The sequence below is a fragment of the Oncorhynchus kisutch genome, linkage group LG15 (assembly GCF_002021735.2).
Source record: "Oncorhynchus kisutch isolate 150728-3 linkage group LG15, Okis_V2, whole genome shotgun sequence".
Classification (NCBI taxonomy): Eukaryota; Metazoa; Chordata; class Actinopteri; order Salmoniformes; family Salmonidae; genus Oncorhynchus; species Oncorhynchus kisutch.
This window is the reverse complement of record NC_034188.2, coordinates 50,404,211-50,425,660: the sequence shown is the minus strand read 5'-3', so window position 1 is coordinate 50,425,660 and position 21,450 is coordinate 50,404,211. Positions and strand designations below refer to the sequence as shown.

General features: G+C 44.6%; 1 protein-coding gene across 1 annotated transcript in view; it reads right to left on the bottom strand.

Annotated features, from left to right (window-relative positions):
- Positions 1 to 1,999: 1,999 nt before the first annotated feature.
- LOC109906045 (tetratricopeptide repeat protein 9B-like) overlaps positions 2,000 to 21,450 on the bottom strand; it is a 37,051-nt gene continuing 17,600 nt past the window's right edge. The window contains exons 2-3 of the mRNA XM_020503699.2: positions 7,089 to 7,271; positions 2,000 to 6,870 (exon numbers count right to left, since the gene is read on the bottom strand). Of these exons, the coding sequence (XP_020359288.1) occupies positions 6,776 to 6,870; positions 7,089 to 7,271 (278 nt within the window). The 3' untranslated portion in view covers positions 2,000 to 6,775. The remainder of the gene's footprint in view (positions 6,871 to 7,088; positions 7,272 to 21,450) is intronic.

Sequence of the window (21,450 nt, the reverse complement as noted above, 5' to 3'; positions counted from 1 at the left end):
GTGACGTTCTGGGATACATGACGAAAGAGTGATGTGTTGTTGACTGTTGAGGCTGCGGTGAGGAATGATTGAATGAATTACGTAATAAAGAAGGAAGAGAGGCGCTTGCTGTGTCTCTGCTCTTCCTGTCACTCGCTCTGTGGAGTTATATCCGTAACGTTGACTGTCGTTACATTCCGTTATATTCTACCGTGTGCGCTAATGCTTGTAATAGCTGAACCTTTCCATGGCTTATTTTTTCAAATAACACACATTATATTGTATCCCTGTGAGCAGGAGAAATGCCTGGCTGCAATAACAGTGATCGTCCTCTAGATGTCATCAAAGCCGATCATGTCACTTTGAGACAAATATACTTACTAGGACAAGCATGGTAGCTGGTTGTGCATTTTGATAGTCATTTAGTTGTTCACAGGTATCTTTCAGGTTTCCTTCTGTGGAGTTGTACGCTCTGACATTATCCTCTGTCTTTTGTTATGAGTATTAAGGGATTGCTCCCACTTGAGCATGAGACCACCTTTACTAAATAGTCCAACAGGATTTTTTTTGTTGCCTTTGTGACAGAATTGTGTAGGTGACCTGTAGGAATCTTGTAAAGCGAAGATATCGGGTATGTTGCATTGTTAACATAATGCTAGAATCACACAACAGACATCTCAATATCTCAGACACCTGACTTGATCTAACAGGTTTATCGGGGTGCTTTCATAGCCCAGTTTGTGCCTGGTTAGCTGAATGAACGTACGTCCTTTGTCCTGATTGCGTCCACATATTAGCCGCTGCATCTACACATGGTATTAAAATGTGTCCGCATTGTGACCAGATTTCCCTGTATACAAATCATTTGACAGTTATTGTTTCAAAATAAGTACTGATTTCAATTGTTTCATTGTCCAGATCCTTCTACACTTGTACGATATCCAGACAATGCATCCTTGACTACCTCACAAACAGACCACAATGAACCTTTGAATCATCTATACCTGTCAAAAAATTTGGGGACAATCAAAATGTGGACAAGATCAGGACATGGAACACATGTTGGCACCTGGTATAAACAGGGCTCATGGCAACAAGCAGTGAGGAGGATGAAAGAACGTCAGCTGTTCATTCAGCTAATCTGTAACATGGAATTAATGAATAAAAACACGGCTTTCATGAATATATGCATCGAAACTAAAAACCAAATGAGAGGCGTTCAATTAGAAGGCACAAACAACTCTCACACACACACACGCAGTCCCGATCCACTTCACTGCTCTGTCTGTCAGTGCTATCCGCCGAGCCAACTCAGTTCCAGACGCCTGCCAGTTGCCTAGCAACCACCCTTCACATCCGTGGCAACGCTATTAAAAGCAACAGCAAAGGAAAGAGGGAAATGGGATGATGGAGGAAATGGACAGGTGTTTTAGACTCAATAAGGATTTGTTTAGCAAGGTCTCATGTATATCCTCAATACACCTACAGACGCCAGTCTGGGTTTCACCTGTGCCGAGGTAGCTGCGTCACAGTGCGTCAATATGTCTGTTCATATCCATATCTTGCTCTTTTATAGCTCAGCATCTTCCCCCTAGCGCCTTTCAGCAGGTCTACCCCGCTGGGCACAGACGTCAATTCAACGTCTATCCCACATTGGTTCAACGTCATTTAATTGAAATGACATGCACACAATGTTGATTCAACCAGTGTGTGCCTAGTGGGATATCTCTTCGCACCATCCCTCTTTTTCTCCCCCTCCATCTTTCCTCCAATGCCTTTCTCAGCACCTCTCTCCTCTACTCCTCTCCTCCACCCCATCCTCCCTCTCTCTCTCTGGAGCTCAGGGAGCAATTAAGCAGGGCAGTCAGTAGTAACAGAGATTATTACCTTTGGAGGGAGAAGAGAGGGAGAGGGGTGGGCAGAGAGAAGTGTGTGTGTGTGTGTGTGTCTGTTGCTGTTTACCTCCTACATTGAGGTATCACCATGCACTCGGACAACCCTGAAGACAATCACGCAGGCACAATTTCATTTTCAACTTTATTTATAGTCTTCATTTACCAATCTATAGTGCATTCCCGGGCTAACAGTTCAATGTAACCAGTTATCATGTCCTCCAATGTTTTGGATTTGGAATATTGAACGGACGTTTCCTCACATGGTCCAATGGGGGAACAAATTGACTTCTAACCACGATGTACTCATCATCAAGTCCTACTCTCCGGTACAAGCAAACGAGGAAAAAGGAAAGAAAAACAGATTAGCGGAGTTCTTCGTTGCTGTAGCTCATAAATAACTTCTACTGTAACTGGTTCGGTTCTCCAACGCCCACTTTCTTCAACGAGATCCACGGTCACTTTGTGGGAATCACAAACTCTTAAGAGTTGGGTATGGACTTTCCCAAAAACAGGGGACAACAAATCCTACTTAACATCTACACACAGAGACACCGTGACAGAGAGCCTGTGGTGTAGCTACACCGAACTCACTTCCCCATTCACTTGCGTTCTCATCAATTGATAAAATTACTCAATTAGGTAAAGCTTTTAACAGCCATTCGTTTTTCTTTTCAGTTTCGTATTTTGTTCACAATTGTTTCGTAAGCACAAAAAACGAGTGACATTTGACAAACATGTACCTCAATGACATCAAAGGAAAGAGAAGAAAAACGGCCCGTATTTACTTTCCCACTTTAGTTTGTGCTTTTGCCGTGTCTTTTCAGAACCTAGACGGCTAAAGAGACGATGTCTCTCTCTATCTATATTTGCACAGACAGCACGTTGTAACATTATTCCCACAATAACTGGTCCAGGGTCATTCCTTTGTTTATCTCATAATGGGTCATGTTAGGGCAGGGGTGGGAAGAACTTAGCCCTGACCTGTTTTGTATGTGTAGACAGTAACCATAGACACGGAGCGATAATGACTCAGCACACTGGGATAACAACAGGATGATGGACTGATGCCTTGGAGAGATAGGACCATGGGGAGATTCCCTATAGGGCCATGTGGGAGTAGGACCAGCTCAGCCAGCCATAAGGACCAATACAACACTACTGCACAGTGGTGAGGTTGAGAGAGTAAGAGACAGAGAGATATACACTGAGTATACAAAACATTAAGAACACCTGCTCTTTCCATGACGTAGACGGAACCAGGTGAATCCGGGCGAAAGCTATTGACGTCACTTGTTAAATCCACTTCAAGTCGGTGTAGATGAAGGGGAGGTGACAGGTTAAAGAAGGATTTTTAAGCCTTGAGATAATTGAGACATGGATTGTGTATGTGTGCCATTCGGAGGGTGAATGTGCAAGACAAAAAATGTAAGTGCCTTTGAACGGGGGTATGGTAGTAGGTCCAGGAACACCGGTTTGTGTCAAGAACTGCAACGCCACTGGATTTTTGAGGCTCAACAGTTTCCTGTGTGTGTCAAGAATTGATCCACCACCCAAAGGACATCCAGCCAACTTGACATGGAACTGAGGGAAGCATTGGAGTCAACATGGGCCAGCATCCCTGTGGAACGCTTTCGACAGCTTGTAGAGTCAACATGGGCCAGCATCCCTGTGGAACGCTTTCGACAGCTTGTAGAGTCAACATGGGCCAGCATCTCTGTGGAACGCCTTCGACAGCTTGTAGAGTCAACATGGGCCAGCATCCCTGTGGAACGCTTTCGACAGCTTGTAGAGTCAACATGGGCCAGCATCCCTGTGGAACGCTTTCGACAGCTTGTAGAGTCAACATGGGCCAGCATCCCTGTGGAACACTTTCGACAGCTTGTAGAGTCAACATGGGCCAGCATCCCTGTGGAACGCCTTCGACAGCTTGTAGAGTCAACATGGGCCAGCATCCCTGTGGAACGCCTTCGACAGCTTGTAGAGTCAACATGGGCCAGCATCCCTGTGGAACGCCTTCGACACCTTGTAGAGTCAACATGGACCAGCATCCCTGTGGAACGCTTTCGACAGCTTGTAGAGTCAACATGGGCCAGCATCCCTGTGGAACGCTTTCGACACCTTGTAGAGTCCTTGCCCCGATGTTTGGTATACTCAGTGTATACTCATTGACAATCCCGATTATTATTATTACATTTTGTTTATGATGTTAATATTGTTAAATATATATCCATTTGCAAAGTAGGCGTGGCAATATGGACATTGAAACGTCATGCCAATAAAGCAATTTGAATTTAAATTGAGATATGGAGAGAGATCTGGAGAGAGGGGAAGAGGTGGAGAGAATGAGAATCAGAGAGAGAAATAGAGAGCGCGAGAAATAAGTTCTTGGTGCCTCTGGGTTTTTCCACGCCGTTGTCTCTGTACCAAGGTGTAAACCTCCCCCGAACCTCTTCACAACGCTGCTTTACCATAATCCCATCTCCACAGTTTCAGAGTGACACTGCACTCCTGCTGTGTTACTGGTGCTGCTGGCCCATTTGCCTCTACAGTGGAGCGCGTCTCTGGATCCCACAAATTTGCTCCAGGCATCGCGCTGCTGCCTCTCCAGAGTCCCATTGACACCACAGGAGGTTGGGTGGCACCTGAGTTGGGGAGGACGGGCTCGTGGTAATGGCTGGAGCAGAATAGTGGAAAGGTATCAAATACGTCAAAACACATGGTTTCCACCGTCCCGGACATCATTATCAGCCGTCCTCCCCTCAACAGCCTCCTCTTATTGATGCACTTTGGTCCCAATGTATTAGGCCACAGGCAAATGATGAGATCTGTTATCGTTTTGATCTAGTATTATCCACTCCTCTGAAGTCCTTTTGGAATTCGTCTCCTCGCCTTGGCCAAGGCAGACCACTGCTGCTGACCTTCATTTCTTTCTGCATGGGACCATATAAGTCTCAGAAAATGACCCGATGCGAGACACAAGATACCGAGGTCCTTTTCAGGCTATGCCGCTGACTACTCCATTAACCCATTCTACGTTTGCAGGGAGCATAGAGGGTATTAGTGGGATACATTGGACAGGGGGAGTAACCTGCCCTGTTATAGAAAGCAATGAACCAGACATTATCCCTGACATCCAAAATGGCTTCCCCTTTGAGCCACACATTGCCATGCAGGGGCTTGGCTTGCACATAGGGTGAAGGAAACTGGGTTACACGGGTAATAGATGGCGGAATTAAGGTCAACTCAAACCTCTCCTTTAGAACAGGGCAGGTACGTCTACGTATTTCTATAAATCCTAGAAACCCTTCAGGCTTTATCAGCATCACTGGGATTGGTATTTAGAAAGTATGCAGTGGTATGATGGTCTGTATGTGTAATATGTCATTATCTGGCCTTGTCCCAATCACAATCCTCCCTTGTCTTGGTCTACCACTACCGTTGTGTAATCTGCCTATGGAGACAGCGATTTTTGTACAAATTTATTTTCTGAACCGATTTCTTTGTTTGTCGCAACACTGATATCTATTAAAATATGCACAACTGGCACACAACTGAATCTCAAATGGCACACTCGGGTTGATGTTTTTATCTGACTGGGTTGAGATGGCTGATACACCTCAGACGGATACAGCATGTGGGATCGGATTCCCTGCACAAACACTACCAAGAGTGTCTTGTGATGTCACTGACGCCTGGGAAGGTTCAGCATGAGTGATCAAGGGCCTGGAAGTAGATCTCAGAGTAAAAAAATCAGAGAACTCTGTGCAGCCAAGGGTGCTTGATAGAACCTCAGTTCCACTGGCTATTTTCCATTGTGACATCATTAGGGGGGGGGGGGGGGGGGGGGGGGGGGGGGGGGGGGGGGTTAACAGTCTGACAACACAACACATTCCAGGGGGGATTGGACAACAGATTCAAGACACCGTTTCACAAAAACACACCTGTTAAACAGAGGAACAGCGAGTCCGGTGGGAGTTAGTTTGTTCTGTTCCTTAGAAAGAGGAAGGACACACATTTAGCTTCATAACAACCGATAGTCGTAAGTGCAATGAAAATCAAACAGGAGACAAAAAAATGATCAAAGGACAAATGACAAACACTTGAATTAGCCCTTGAATTTAAAAACCGTCCAGAAATAGAGACAAGGTACTAAAAGCTGAAAACAAAAAAGAAGATTGATTGAACATGAGCGCAAAGGTTGGCTTGTCTGAAGACTATTCCGTATTAAAAAGACAGAGCTGTAGCCTGCTAGCTAGCCTGATCTGTACTGTACTGGGGGGACAATCTCTCTCCGGGACAAGTCTGGGTCAGTGGCTTTCAGACCTCCCTCCATTGTGACAGGGCAGGGGTCAGGGTGTACAGTTGAATTGGCCTAAGGTCTTGATATGTGTTACACCATTTCCTTTCTCCTAAACTCCTTCCCCTGCCCTCCCCTGGTCCCTTTCCCAACCCTGGACCTCTCCTCAGTCCTCACATCGAAAGAATAAATAAGAAATTCTACTCTATTTAACTTTTTTTTTTTACACCTTCTCTAAATTACGCAATTTTCTTTGATCATGTATTTTTTTCAGCAGTTTTTTTTCTCATTCGGACAACCATGACTGTTTTGTATGAGTATAGTATAGTATTTCCCTCTGCTTCGTTTTTTCTTGGTTTGAAAGTCTGCATCTGGGGTACAGAACAACAGCGCCTGGAGGGGGGTGGGGGGGGGAAGGAGGAGAAAGAGAGGGAGAGAGACAGGGCCTTTTCTGCCCTGTTCTTTTACATGGTTGAGGCGCATCGCTCGGGCCAGTCATCAATGGGACTGGGCTCCATAAAGGAGGAGAGGAGGTCAGAGAGGAGAGGTGACGTAGGATGGGTCGTAGCATAGGCCATAGTGATAGAGGCCAAAAGGTCAAAGGTTAGCCAAGGGCCTCTTTGCCGCTCTCCCGCTCCCGCTGACCCTCCCTATTCATCTTCATTTCCGTCAACTGGATGTACCGCAGCACGTTTGTGTCTGTGTCACAAAGAGGGAGGGAGAGGAAGAGCGAGAGAGAGAGAGAGAGAAAGCGAGAGAGAGAGGAGAGAAAGAGAAGGAGAGCGAGAGAGAGAGGGAGATAATTGTTAGTGTTGCCGCTGGCATTAAGCGACATGTCCTGATAAGATGACATGAGTAAACCAGATTCTCTCTTTTACTGACAGACTTTACTGACCGGCAGTACTGTCTCAGCCTACCTGAGGGCTCGCGGTGCTTGGCGTCACGCAGGTAGCGCAGGGCACAGTCGTAGTCTCCCAGGTGGTAGCAGGCGATGCCAGCGCGGTACATGGCCTTGAAGTGGTCCCTCTGGTAGCCCAGCACCTTCAGGCAGTACTCCTTCACACGCTCATAGTTCACCAGCTCGGACTGCAACAGGCACGCTGCACAGAAACAGGGATGGGGAGAAAGGAATCAGTCACTTCTGGACTATTGTGCATTCCTTTGAAAAACGTTGCTTGGTTTGCTCTTTTCGTGCCCGTATAGCTTGTCGGCATCGGACTGAATTGAGAGAGAGGGGTAGAAAAAAAAAAAGAGTTTGGACATGTTGGAGAGAGAGAGAGAGTGCAAGAGAGAGAGTGAGAGAGGGCAAGAGCTGATGTGCCAGGCCTTTTAAACAGTGTACAAAAATAGCTAGAAGCTAGGACGCTGCAAAAATAAATAAAATAATAAACCTGGTCAATGTATTACACATTCAAATAGAGAATTTAGCTTATGCTGTTGAGTACATTTAAAAAGAGATAACTGCTGATTAACTGGCCCCGGAAAAAGAGGTAGGAATATAGCTAACTTTGCACACTTTAGACTGAAGGATATTTACTGTGAAGTTTTATTTCGTGACAGGGCAGACATGAAGTGGGTAGAGGGGGATGAGATGAGAAAGAGAGAGAGAGAGTTAGGGAGAGGGAGAGAGAGGGTTGAGGGGGATGAGATGAGAAAGAGAGAGAGTTAGGGAGAGGGAGAGAGAGAGAGAGAGAGGGCTGAGGGGATGAGATGAGAAAGAGAGAGAGTTAGGGAGAGGGAGAGAGGGTTGAGGGGATGAGATGAGAAAGAGAGAGAGTTAGGGAGAGGGAGAGAGAGAGAGGGTCGAGGGGATGAGATGAGAAAGAGAGAGAGTTAGGGAGAGGGAGAGAGAGAGAGGGGTAGAGGGGGATGAGATGAGAAAGAGAGAGAGAGAGTTAGGGAGAGGGAGAGAGAGGGTTGAGGGGGATGAGATGAGAAAGAGAGAGAGTTAGGGAGAGGGAGAGAGAGAGAGAGAGAGGGCTGAGGGGATGAGATGAGAAAGAGAGAGAGTTAGGGAGAGGGAGAGAGGGTTGAGGGGATGAGATGAGAAAGAGAGAGAGTTAGGGAGAGGGAGAGAGAGAGAGGGTCGAGGGGATGAGATGAGAAAGAGAGAGAGTTAGGGAGAGGGAGAGAGAGGGTTGAGGGGGATGAGATGAGAAAGAGAGAGAGTTAGGGAGAGGGAGAGAGAGAGAGAGAGGGCTGAGGGGATGAGATGAGAAAGAGAGAGAGTTAGGGAGAGGGAGAGAGGGTTGAGGGGATGAGATGAGAAAGAGTTAGGGAGAGCGAGGGTTGAGGGGGATGAGATGAGAAAGAGAGAGAGAGAGTTAGGGAGAGGGAGAGGGAGAGAGAGAGAGGGTTGAGGGGGATGAGATGAGAAAGAGAGAGAGTTAGGGAGAGGGAGAGAGAGAGAGAGAGAGGGCTGAGGGGATGAGATGAGAAAGAGAGAGAGTTAGGGAGAGGGAGAGAGAGAGAGGGTTGAGGGGTTGAGATGAGAAAGAGAGTTAGGGAGAGGGAGAGAGAGGGTTGAGGGGGATGAGATGAGAAAGAGAGAGAGAGAGAGTTAGGGAGAGGGAGAGAGAGGGTTGAGGGGGATGAGATGAGAAAGAGAGAGAGAGAGTTAGGGAGAGGGAGAGATAGGGTTGAGGGGGATGAGATGAGAAAGAGAGAGAGTTAGGGAGAGGGAGAGAGAGAGAGGGTTGAGGGAGAGGAGATGAGAAAGAGAGAGTTAGGGAGAGGGAGAGAGAGAGGGTTGAGGGAGAGGAGACAGGTTCACAGGGAACAGAAGACAGATACAGGTGATATATGCGGCAGGAGAAAGTGATGACACTATTGAGATATGGAAAGGTAGAGTATGAACAATAGCACTTTGGAGACACTGTGTTTCATTGTGGTCATTAATCGTATGGGTGTGTCTTACAGCAGCACCTTTCACCAGCTAATGTCTGTAACGTCATTAGTACACACCCACACACACACACACACACACACACACACACACACACACACACACACACACACACACACACACACACACACACACACACACACACACACACACGCACGCACACACACACACACACACAGTTATAGTTATACCCTCCCCCGTCACACTGAAGCCTGTGTCAGTACAAGAACATCTCTCCCCCTCTCTCCACCACTTTGTACTAGTCTCCTCTAACCTTTCCCTCTCTACCCCCCCCCCCCCCCCTCCTCCCCACCACCTCCCTCCTTCCCTCCTTCCTCTGTCTCTGCCCTTGACACACAGACAGCTCTGTGAATAGCATGAGTCAGGGTCTATTAGCTGGGAGCCAGGGTGAGTCAGGAGCGAGAGACCGGGAGGGAGGGGGACAGGGACGCAGTGGGAGGGGGACGGGGGGAGATGAGAGGGGGAGGGTTACACTGGGAGACTGTATGTGTTCCAGCGCCTGTCACCTTCCTGTAACTCAAAGAGGTCTCTGGGAGAGTGTGTGTGTTTGTGCGTGGCGAGCATGCGTGCGTGCGTGTTTGTGTCCTGCCAATACGCCAATTGACAACAAGATAGGATAAGGAAATGGAGCCATGTTGATTACATCTAGCTTTGGGTGTCTGACTGCAACACAAATGCATCACTCTAAGTAACGCAAGATCCCATCCAATAGATCTCTACCGGTTTGTGTTCTGAGACTGTCTACAGACTGTCTACAGACTGTCGGTAGAGCCCTGCTACACAGTTCATTTCAGTCCTCTCCAGAGTCAACCGACGTCAAGTACTGGGTCGTTCCACGAATGTAGTAGATGTTTGGATCGTGTAACTTAGTAAATAACTACACATATTACCGAATTGTAACATTTCGTCCTAAAGAGCACATGTTCAACTTCATAAAACGCACGTTTTCCCATCTCAAGGGGTTAAATAAAATAGATGAATATAGTAAGTGCCAATGAAGTGCTATTAAAGTTACAGTGTTGACCGTATCATGGTTGAGGTTTTCATCATAAATCCCCCATAAATCCCCCTGTGACGGGAGAATGAAAGCATGTTCTGTGCAAATAGAGAGAGAGGCTAATCACTTCTTCTTCTTGACAGGGTTTGACCTATTATGCTCCACGCGCTCAGTTTCCCACCACAAAACACCAGAAATGATTTGGTTCAATGTTTCTTTCGGGGGGAAAATAAGAATGAAGAAAGGAAGAGTTTCATCACATTAAAACGAGAGTTCAGTTCACGTCAAAATGGTTGACCTCAAAACGAGGGAGAGAGACGTAAAAGAATCGCGAGTCACACGAAATACATTATAATGATGGTGAAAACGCTGAGATGTTTGGGGGTTAAGTCTTTATTCATATTAATCATCTGATTTATAAAATGGCCCATGTAGTCTATATTAAAGGGAACTTCATTTAATATGACAGACATTTAAAATGCAATATTGGTGCACAATTTCTACTTCAAATATAAAAGGGAAGCAAAATGTACACGGGTCGTAGAACGACCCTACCTCTGCTGTTCTACAAAAAACCCTCTACCCCTCCCTCCCTCCCTCCCTCTACCCCTCCCCCTCCCTCCCTCCCTCCCGCTGTTGATCTACTCTGTTTTTAAACCCACAATGCCTCCAGACATGTATGCCTACACTTTCGTGACACTAGACCTTGTTCCTTCGCATGCAATGAGAAGGCGGGTTGGGAGGGACGAGATGGGGGAGCAGAGGGGTTGGCGCACACACACACACACACACGCACGCGCGTACAAGCACGCGCGCGTAGTTCAAGTTATTCAAGCCACCAGGGAGCTAAAATAGAAAGCTAGGGGATGGAGAACTCTCACGTTTGATAAGTGGATATGACTCAGCAGATTTGAGATCACAACAGAGGGGCCAAAGGTCAAATTGTTTCCTCAAACTCAGCTGATTTTCTAAACAGTCTTCCTGCCAGCCACATCGGATTCCCTCTGTGTACTCTAGATATGAACCATATTCGTTTTTCCATCCAGCCAACTATAAAAACGTGGCGCACCCCCCCCATCCCTCCCGTCCATCCATCATCCTACAGGGGTAAGGGAGCCAGTAGAGTACGGGAAAGCTTTCAGCGGATTCAGTTCCAGCACATAATGGCCTATATAATGGCTAACGCTGTTAGAGTGTTCTCTTTTCTCACAAACACACAAGCTCGTACACACAGACACGTGCACGCGAGTGCCCGGGCACACAGAAATATGTGTTGAAATGTACATGATTAAACAGTGTAAAAACATGGGCCTGAACAAACACGGGTAGAAATATGCATGCACACACACACAAACACACACACACACACACACAAACACACGCACAAAAGCACACACATACTGCACCCTGACCACACCCCACTGAGCCGTTAGACAGATGGATGGGGTGTCAGGGTAAACGCATCGAGGGCTGCATCCAGACACGGTGTGATAATGGTAGCATCAAAATAAACTCTCACTTCAATCCATTGTTATCATCGCCCATCCACTCTTCTAGCTCTCATCAGAGAATAACACAGAGACAGAGAGACAGAGACAGAGAGAGAGGCTATCTAGGGAGAAGCCAGGAAAGAGCTGAGTCTTTAAGTGGTTTGGTGATGACCTTGTGCACATTGAGTTAGTGTCAGTGTCAGTGATCTGAAAACACCCTCTCTCTAAGGATTCTCTCTTTCATATCGCTAAGCACCACACCGGTCTGGAATACTGAGCAGACTCAAAGCAGGAGGAAGTGGAGGAAGAAGAGGAGAAGAAGAAGGGAGGAGAATGATGGTGCGACATACTTGGGAAAATGCTGGAATTTACCAGCTTCTTAAATCTTTTTTGGGAGAAACCTAACAGGTGCAAAATGACAGCTTCTGAGTGAAAGTGAGTGTGCGTTTGAGAGAGACAGAGAGAGACAGAGAGATGAAGCGAGCAGTTTATCACATTCTCGGAATCCTCACACTAATGTGCCTGGAGCATTTTGTCTGAAAAACAGAAGACTGCCTTTTATCCCAGAGCGGGGGAGTCAGAGATGGGGAGAATAGATGTCAGAAAGAGAGAGAAGAGATTAAATAGAGAGGACAAAGGAGCCTGATCGAAATAAAAAAGATCAGACCACAAAAGAAGGGCGAGAAAAGAGCGAGAAGCATTTAGAGTGTAGGAGGAGAGAGAGAAATAAGCTCTGTGGTGCTAAACAACGAGAGAAATACATATGTTGATGGTTAATAGCGATAGGGAGAGATACTCGAGTGTAAATGAAGGAGTGAGGAGGGGCGAAGAAAGAAATGGTGGAGAGACGTGTCAAACAGCGCAAAGTATGAGAAAACTCTGCATCGATCGACTGCCAGCGCTCACTCTTCCTGTCTCTTCCCACTGCCTGATGAGGAGGCCTCTCTCTTTTTTCTCCTCCCATCTCACTCTCTTTTCCTCGATCCCCTCACACTCTCTGTCTGCCCCCCCCAGCTGTGAGCTGGCTAATTTAAAGCCACTGATGGTGGTGGTGATCAGTTTGCTGTCCATCCTTTTATAATTAGTTCACACATCCATTTTCACGCTACCTTACCTGCATCAATCTCGGACTCCATCTATTTGTCATCCCGCCGCTTCCCCATCTCCTCCCCACTGTGTCATCATTGACCTCTGGTACTCACTGACCAGAGCGGATATAGTGACCGCTGCCTCCCTTGAATCACTGACACACTGCCTTGACTTTCTCTCTCTCTCTCACACATATTTTACACTTGTACAAGCGTGTATTAATACACACGCGTGACTTGGAAATGTGTTTTTCCCACACTCCCTCACACACCCTCCAAGAGTGGGAATAGACATTGCATTTACATCTGAGCCCAGTGGGGGAGTCAACCTTTATCAACGGCAATCCTGGAGCAATTAGGGTTAAGTGCCTTGCTCAAGGGCACATCGGCAGATGTTTCACCTTGTCAGCTCGGGGATTCAAACTGGCAACATTTCACTTAACAAAACACAGCTCCAACCGCTAGGCTACCAGCTGCCTAGAGCTATGAGCCTGCCCCTGAACCCGTGATAAAGACCAACTTAAACTCCACAAGAACACGCTGATGTTTTGGGTATCTGGTATCTGCACGTCAGAAAATGTAGCATGTTGGTAGCCATAAGGATCTAGTACCTAGCTCATACCCAGTATTCATTAGTTTGGATATCTGGTATCTGGAGGTACAAAGGGTGGGTACGCCACTCCAGCCCTCGTAGTCCTACCAGCCCAATCAACACACACACATGCACACACACACACACACAGAGACAGACAAACACACACACACACACTAGCCTGCGTGTGTGAATATACCGCCTGCAGTGCCATCACACTTCAACATGGCTACTCTCTGCATACACAGATTCTCTCCAGGCCCGTTAATAATAGCTCCCTTAAGCACCAGTCTACGGTGAATGTGTGTCTCCGTCATTCAGAAGGACAGGGCAGGGAGCTGCTGCTGCTGCTGGCTGCCTTTAATAGCAGACTGGCTCCAACGAGGTGACACAGCACTGTCCTCCTCTCCGCCCTTCTACTCTTTCTCTTTTTTTTTCTCCTCCTCTTCCTCACCCTTGTCTACCTCTCTCTGTCTCCGTCCACTTCTCACCCAGTGTTTTTGTGTCTTTTTCCGTTCTCCATTCAGCGAGTTTCTTTGCCTAATCTGGAAAGAATGTGAAATGTCAGCATAATAGGAGAGAGAATTATTTATTTCAGCTTTTATTTCTTTCATCACATTCCCAGTGGGCCAGAAGTTTACATACACTCAATTAGTATTTGGTACCATTGCCTTTAAATTGTTTAACTTGGGTCAAACGTTTTGGGTAGGCTTCCACAAGCTTCCCACAATAAGTTGGGTGAATTTTGGACCCATTCCTCCTGACAGAGCTGGTGTAACTGAGTCAGGTTTGTAGGCCTCCTTGCTCGCACACGCTTTTTCAGTTCTGCCCACACATTTTCTATAGGATTGAGGTCAGGGATTTGTGATGGCCACTCCAATACCTTGACTTTGTGGTCATTAAGCCATATTGACACAACTTTGGAAGTATGCTTGGGGTCATTGTCCATTTGGAAAACCCATTTGCGACCAAGCTTCAACTTCCTGACTGATGTGTTGAGATGTTGCTTCAATATATCCACGTAATTTTCCTCCCTCATAATGCCATCTATTTTGTGAGGTGCACCAGTACCTCCTGCAGCAAAGCACCCCCACAACATGATGGTCATTATGGCCAAACAGTTCTATTTTTGTTTTATCAGACCAGAGGACATTTCTCCAAAAAGTAGAATCTTTGCCCCCATGTACAGTTCGAACCCGTAGTCTGGCTTTTCTATGGCGGTTTTGGAGCAGTGGCTTCTTCCTTGCTGAGCGGCCTTTCAGGTTATGTCGATATAGGCCTCGTTTTACTGTGGATATAGATACTTTTGTACCCGTTTCCTCCAGCATCTTCACAAGGTCCTTTGCTGTTATTCTGGGATTGATTTGCACTTTTTGCACCAAAATGTTCATCTCTAGGAGACAGAATGAGTCGGTATGACGGCTGCGTGGTCCCATGGTGTTTATACTTGCGTACTATTGTTTGTACAGATGAACATGATACCTTCAGGCGTTTGGAAATTGCTCCCAACGATGAGGTCTTCTGAGGTCTGAGGTCTTGGCTGATTTCTTTTGATTTTCCCATGATGTCAAGCAAAGAGGCACTGAGTTTGAAGTTAGGCCTTGAAATACATCCACAGGTACACCTCCAATTGACTCAAATGATGTCAATTAGCCTATCAGAAGCTTCTAAAGCCATGACAGCATTTTCTGGAATTTTCCAAGCTGTTTAAAGGCACAGTCAACTTAGTGTATGTAAACTTCTGACCCACTGGAATTGTGATACAGTGAATTATAAGTTAAATAATCTGTCTGTAAACAATTGTTGAAAAATTACTTTTGTCATGCACAAAGTAGATGTCCTAACCGACTTGCAAAAACTACAGTTTTCTAAAACTTCTTGGTGTGAGGGGGCAGTATTTTCACGTCCGGATGAAATGCATGCCCAAATTCAACTGCCTGCTACTCATCCCCAGAAGATAAGATATGCATATTATTAGTAGATTATTTGGATAGAAAACATTCTGAAGTTTCTAAAACTGTTTGAATCATGTCTGTGAGTATAACAGAACTTATTTCGCAGGCGAAACCCTGAGGACAGACTTTTCTTTTTGAGGTCACTCTCTTTTCAATGGTGTTTTCATTGGGAATCCAAATTTCTAAGGGACCTTCTTGCAGTTCCTATCGCTTCCACTGGATGTCAACAGTCTTTAGAAATTGGTTGAGGTTATTCCTTTGTGTAATGAAGAAGTACGGCCATCTTGAACGAGGGTCACTTGAAGTGTACTGTTAGATAGAGGAGCGTGACCAGAAAGCTAGCTTCAGTTTGTTTTCCTCCTGTATTGAACACAGATCATCCCGTCTTCAATTTTAACGATTATTTACGTAAAAAAATACCTTAAGTTGTATTACAAAAGTAGTTTGAAATGTTTTGGAAAAGTTCACAGGTAACTTTTGAGATATTTTGTAGTCACGTTGCTCAAGTTGGAACCGGTGTTTTTCTGGATCAAACGCGACAAATAAATGGACATTTTGGATATATATCGACGGAATTAATCGAACAAAAGGACCATTTGTGATGCTTATGGGACATATTGGAGTGCCAACAAAAGAAGCTCGTCAAAGGTAAGGCATGAAGTATATTTTTATTTCTGTGTTTTGTGTCACGCCTGCAGGGTTGAAATAGGCTTTCTCTTTTGTTTACGGAGGTGCTATCCTCAGATAATAGCATCGTTTGCTTTCGCCGAAAAGCCTTTTTGTAATCTGACATGTTGGCTGGATTCACAACACGTGTAGCATTAATGTGTGATTTAATGAAAGTTAGTAATTTATTTGAATTTGGCGCTCTGCATTTTCTAGCGTCTCACATATCCCAGAGAGGTTTAACAAGACATTTGTGGAATGGTTGAAAAACAAGTTTTAATGACTCCAACCTAAGTGTATGTAAACTTCCGACTTCAACTGTGTATATATTACCTATGAAGTTGATCACATTGATATTTCTTCACTTGCGAGCATAATTCAAACCCCCGTCAGATGTAATCCCCAACATCCCTGTCAAGGTTTCAGGGAGAATTTCAACATAAAAAAAAACTCAATTAATTTATTCAAGTCCTGAATGCTCAGTCATAGGACTGAGGGGCATCATTTACATCCCTTGTTCCAGTTATACCAATGAGCATCCTGGGTTGCTGTGTCCCTGCAGTAGTGAGACAAATGCAGTCCCATATCGTCATTAGACACACACAAACACACATATCATCACTTATCATTAGACCCTCTTGTTGCTCGTCTGAGTGGTTCAATATGAGCCTCTGTGCATGTGTATGCCTCGGTGACATCCACAGCACCCTCGGAGGCTTCCATCCGTCTATGGAGTGCTGAAGACGAAACTGCCAAACGAGCAGAGAAACAAGTGTTTTCCTCCACGCCTCTCTAATTGCCATCCCCGGATGGCGCCACAGCGCTTCTCTCTTGCCACTCTCCCTCCCTTAACCCCCCAAACCTCAACCACTGCATTGCTACATCACCCATAATAGTAGCGGATTTCAATTCATGGCTCATCTATTGAAATATTCATATGATTGAAATAGCTATCCTTGTAATGACTTCATCGGCAGTAAGATGACCTCAGCATGCCCAATGTGAATTAGTGCTCTCAGATGTAGGGGCTGTGGTGGTCCTGACATTTTGTCAGCCGATTATCATGCAAAAGCCTGCCGGTCTCGCGGTAATTGACGTTAATTTAACATAAACACGTTTAGCATCTCCTGGGCTCCATTGCATACAAGCCTCATTTACAAGTCGTTGATGCGCTGATCTACTTTTTTAAAAGTCTAATAAATCAATTGAATATACACCATCACAATAAATCCATTCTTTATTGTATTCCAGAAGAACAGAATATTTAGTTGGCCTACTGTGTGTTATCTGGCTACGCACCATACCATAGGATGTAGGCTTGTTCATTTAGCAGACAAGATATGCTTATAAGTCCCGTGCCATTACTTTTTATATTATATGGTTTTATAGTAAGAAGAATATAACTGAACTTGGCTGAATAAAATAGAACGTTTATATTCCTATTCCGGAGCAAGTGTGCATATTTACGTTGAGCGTAAAAGTGATCATTTTAAACAGGGTCTATACAATACATTTAGAGTGATTTGGCAACTTAAGTTGTGAATGATGCAAACCTTAGAACATCTTTCAAATCAAAACATATATGGGCTGCATGATGCGACTACAGGCTGTTGATGATTTGAGAAGGTCGCACCAAAAAAAAAAAAAAAAACGCGCGCTCTGTTCTTTACCTAAGGCGGCGCACGCTGTTCTCCCAAGTGATCATATTTTCACCCATCAGACGACTCTCAATTGAATCTGGTCTTTACTAATATGTCAAATTAGTGTCGATTTAGAATGTCTCATTATCAAATGGGCAGGAACAGGGGTAGGGGGGAAAAGACGTCATCTGTATCGCACTCGAAAAGCGAATGGAGGCCACTTTCCCGCAGGTTCGTTTTTCAGTCATGGCAGCATAGGCTACTCCAGTCATTTCACTCCACACATCAACCACTCATTGAGGAACATGCAGCCCCTCGCTGCGCGACTGGGGGTATTCCTCCCAAACGCTGTATGCCATGGGCTCTACAAACCTGTTCCTGCAGCGACCCAGCGCTTAATTTGGGAAACCAAGTGAAATCTGTTCTCGAAAATCGATAGTTTAAAAAACATCACAACAAAACATATTTCATGAAACTGCTGACAGCCCCTCTCTATGGCACTGCAGAAAGCAATGACGGTGAGAGCGGAGGGGATGGCAACGGGCAGTGGTGAGATATTCTGTAGCTAAAGGTAACGTGTCAGCATATTAATTACGAAAATAAGAAATTCCCGATTACTAGGCTATTCATAATGAAATAGAAATTCAATATAATTTTAGGCTAATTTGTTGAATTTTGGAGTATAGGTTAGAACATTTACGTACCAAAGATGTTTTAAATTATATTTTTTAACTGTTTTTCTGCCATGAGTAATATGCGGTAGGTTATGTGTTATTTAACGCACAATCATTATTTTAATTCAGGGTTATTTTCATCTTGGGCTCATATATAGGCCTACGCAAAAGTAAGGCTGCGGTCACGAAACTTCATCAGCTGGCGATTGTCAAGCAAATAACTGTCGGTCTCATGGTAATTGACCGTTAATTAACATAAACACATTTAGAGTCTCCGGGCTTATACACAAACAATTTGAAAAAGTCTAATTATAAACCATGGAATATAGCATACACCTTCACAAAAAAAAACATGATTTATTTTAGACAGGTCTTAAAGAAGCATGATATGAAGAAAATGTAGTCTACTTCCGAAGACAAGAATAGCATACAGAGTTGTCCTTATGTTAGGTCCAGATGTGGCTATTGCCAAATGGCTGTGGGCTACACTAGTTCATTTAGCAGACAATGTTTGCTTATAATTCCGTGGCATTATTTTATAGTATGAAGAATACAATTGAACAAAGCTCAATAAAATATATGATATGTTCTCCAAACGATTTGAGGGAGTGCGCACATGCGTCTAGTCTGTATTGAGCGAATAATAAAGAAATAGGGACTCCTATATGCTTCATTTAGAGTTGTTGATGTAACTTTAGTTGTTCTACAAACGTTGGGGTATATGTTTAGATTTTTAATACATTGTAAGGCTGCAGGATTAGACTCTAGTGATGATTTGAAAAAAGTCACTTGAAAGGGATGAGCTCTGCTTTGTTTTTTGGGCGCAGGCTGTACAGTCGCCAATAGTCTATCATTCACAATTTGACAATCATTTGATAATGGCTCGAATTTCACGCAGCATCCCCTTTGTGGCCGCAATGCACCGAAAGAAATCCAGTCCTTTTGTGGCCCGGATGCTACGTTGTGACCTTCTCCCTGAGTGTGCTACGCAATCCGAAGCGTCTCTCACTCGCACCGCTCTCTGATCGAGTCTCTCTCACAGGCTACAAGTTAAGACAGACACATCCGGGACAGAACTGCTCGCATCCTTATCCAATTCCGAGGTGCGTATTGAAGATATTGGATGAACTGTCCATATTTACTTTTCGTCAGCCAACAAGATGAGTAGGCCTAACGAAAAGCAAAAGCACTAGCTTATGTCAATCTACTATCCCCCATAGTACAAAAGTCCCTATTCTATTCTGTACAATAAATAAATATTCCAACCAGTCTGGGACAGTTGTGGGATGCGATAGATCCCAAATTAATACAACGCTAGTAAAAAAAACAAAAAAAAACGTTTTTATGCAATGTGGCTGACACAACAGATCAGAACGTTTAGCTTAAAATGTTGATAAACTATTAGGCTATTTCTTCACATTATAAGCACAGAAATGCGCACATGGTAGTAGACTATAAGCATGAATGTTCCATTAGCAGAAAACACCATTATCAAAAGTGACCAAAAATTTAATTATGCATGTAATACTTTTATTATGAAGGTGCATTTTTATGGTGAAAATTAACTTCACGAAACTTGAAACTCATGCGATGCTTAAATATGCCAGTTAGGCTCTACTCCCCTTGTAAAGCAGATTAATTTGTGCTTAATTTGAAGAAATTATTTGGCCACTTTAGTTGTGATACAAACCTTATTAAATGAACTATGAATCGAACAAGTCACAAAAAAAGGCATTGTTTCTTATGCTGGGCATCATTCACAAGTGATAATATATAATTCACAAGTGATAGGCTTATATTGTCCCCAATCAGACTATTCTTCATTTAATCGTGTCTTTAAATATTGCCCCCAATCAGACTATTCTTCATTTAATCGTGTCTGAATTGAGAATGGACCATTATCATGCACCTGTATCGAAACAGGGGCAGCGGAAAAAATACATGTCATCTACGCACTTAAATAGTGAATGGAGGGCGCTTTTCCCAGTGGTTTTATTTTCATGGCAGCCAGCTAGGCTATACTCCTGATCTAAATATAAGCAATGTGCTTAATATTAGGAAGGTTGAGAAATACATTTAGTAGGCCTAGCCTATAGAAAGCTGATGGGATCCTCCTCTTCTTAATAGAGGCCATCACTCTGTTTTCTCCCTATTTGCATAGCCTATAGAAATGTTGCACAACATGAGCTGATGGGCTCTCATTAACGGTTTGATTAGATTTTCGAATACATTTGCATTGATGTCAGAGTGATTGGAGGGACAAAAGAGTGCTGAGTACCAGGCAGTTAGTAAGTTTGTTAGGCTGCTTAATGACCAGCAGCAGCATCAGAGCTTGGGGAAGCCTAATTACGTGACTAAATGGTCATGTGGAATTTGACTGCCTTCACGACTCGTGACCACCGGCATGGTGGTAATACGGTCACCGCAACAGCCCTAGGCATAAGCTCTAATACGCATATGGGATGTTTTGAAATAATCAGAAAGCGCTGTCCATTTCGTTGCGTTATAGGCTTTGAAACAACACCTCCAATGACCATGTTTTCCACTCAGTTTCATCCCATTGAACTGTTTTCTTCAAACTGATCATCACAGTGAGGGTGAGTTATAAAAGGCACATACTGTTTCGACGATAAGTGTTTGATGTGATTTTTGATAGCATTGCATTGATGAACAACAAAAAAAATGTCAGAGTGGTTAGAAGGACAATAGTACCATGAGTACCCTGAGTACCAGGCCATTAGTGACCTGATGATAGTTGGATACTAACAACGCATGTCCAGAGAGCATAAGAGGAGATTACCGTGACTCACATGGAATTTTACTGAGGTTATGACTCATGGCTGCCAGTGTGGCGGTAATACGGTCACAGCCCTACTCATATGACTTTACTGTACATCAGTGCCATGCCCATTGCCCATTTCTCCATTTGCATGTGGTTACAAGCAGTGTTTGTGTATGTTGAAGTGTTGTTGTGTTCTCCAGACAGAGGGGACTATGTTGTATGTCTGGGTCCCTTGTGTGGTACTGTGATGTTGTTGTGGCCTTCAGCAAGCAAATTAACTGGACATCCATGTGCAGCAGAAAGAGAGAGAGAAGGCTGACCTGGCTAGGTGGATGATGTCACTGAGGACAGGCAGACGCTATCTTTTGCCGTTAGCGCAGAAGATTGCGGCCCTTCCCCAACCCGGACGACACTTGGCCAATTGTGCGCCGCCCTTTGGGACTCCCGATCACGGCCGGTTGTGACACAG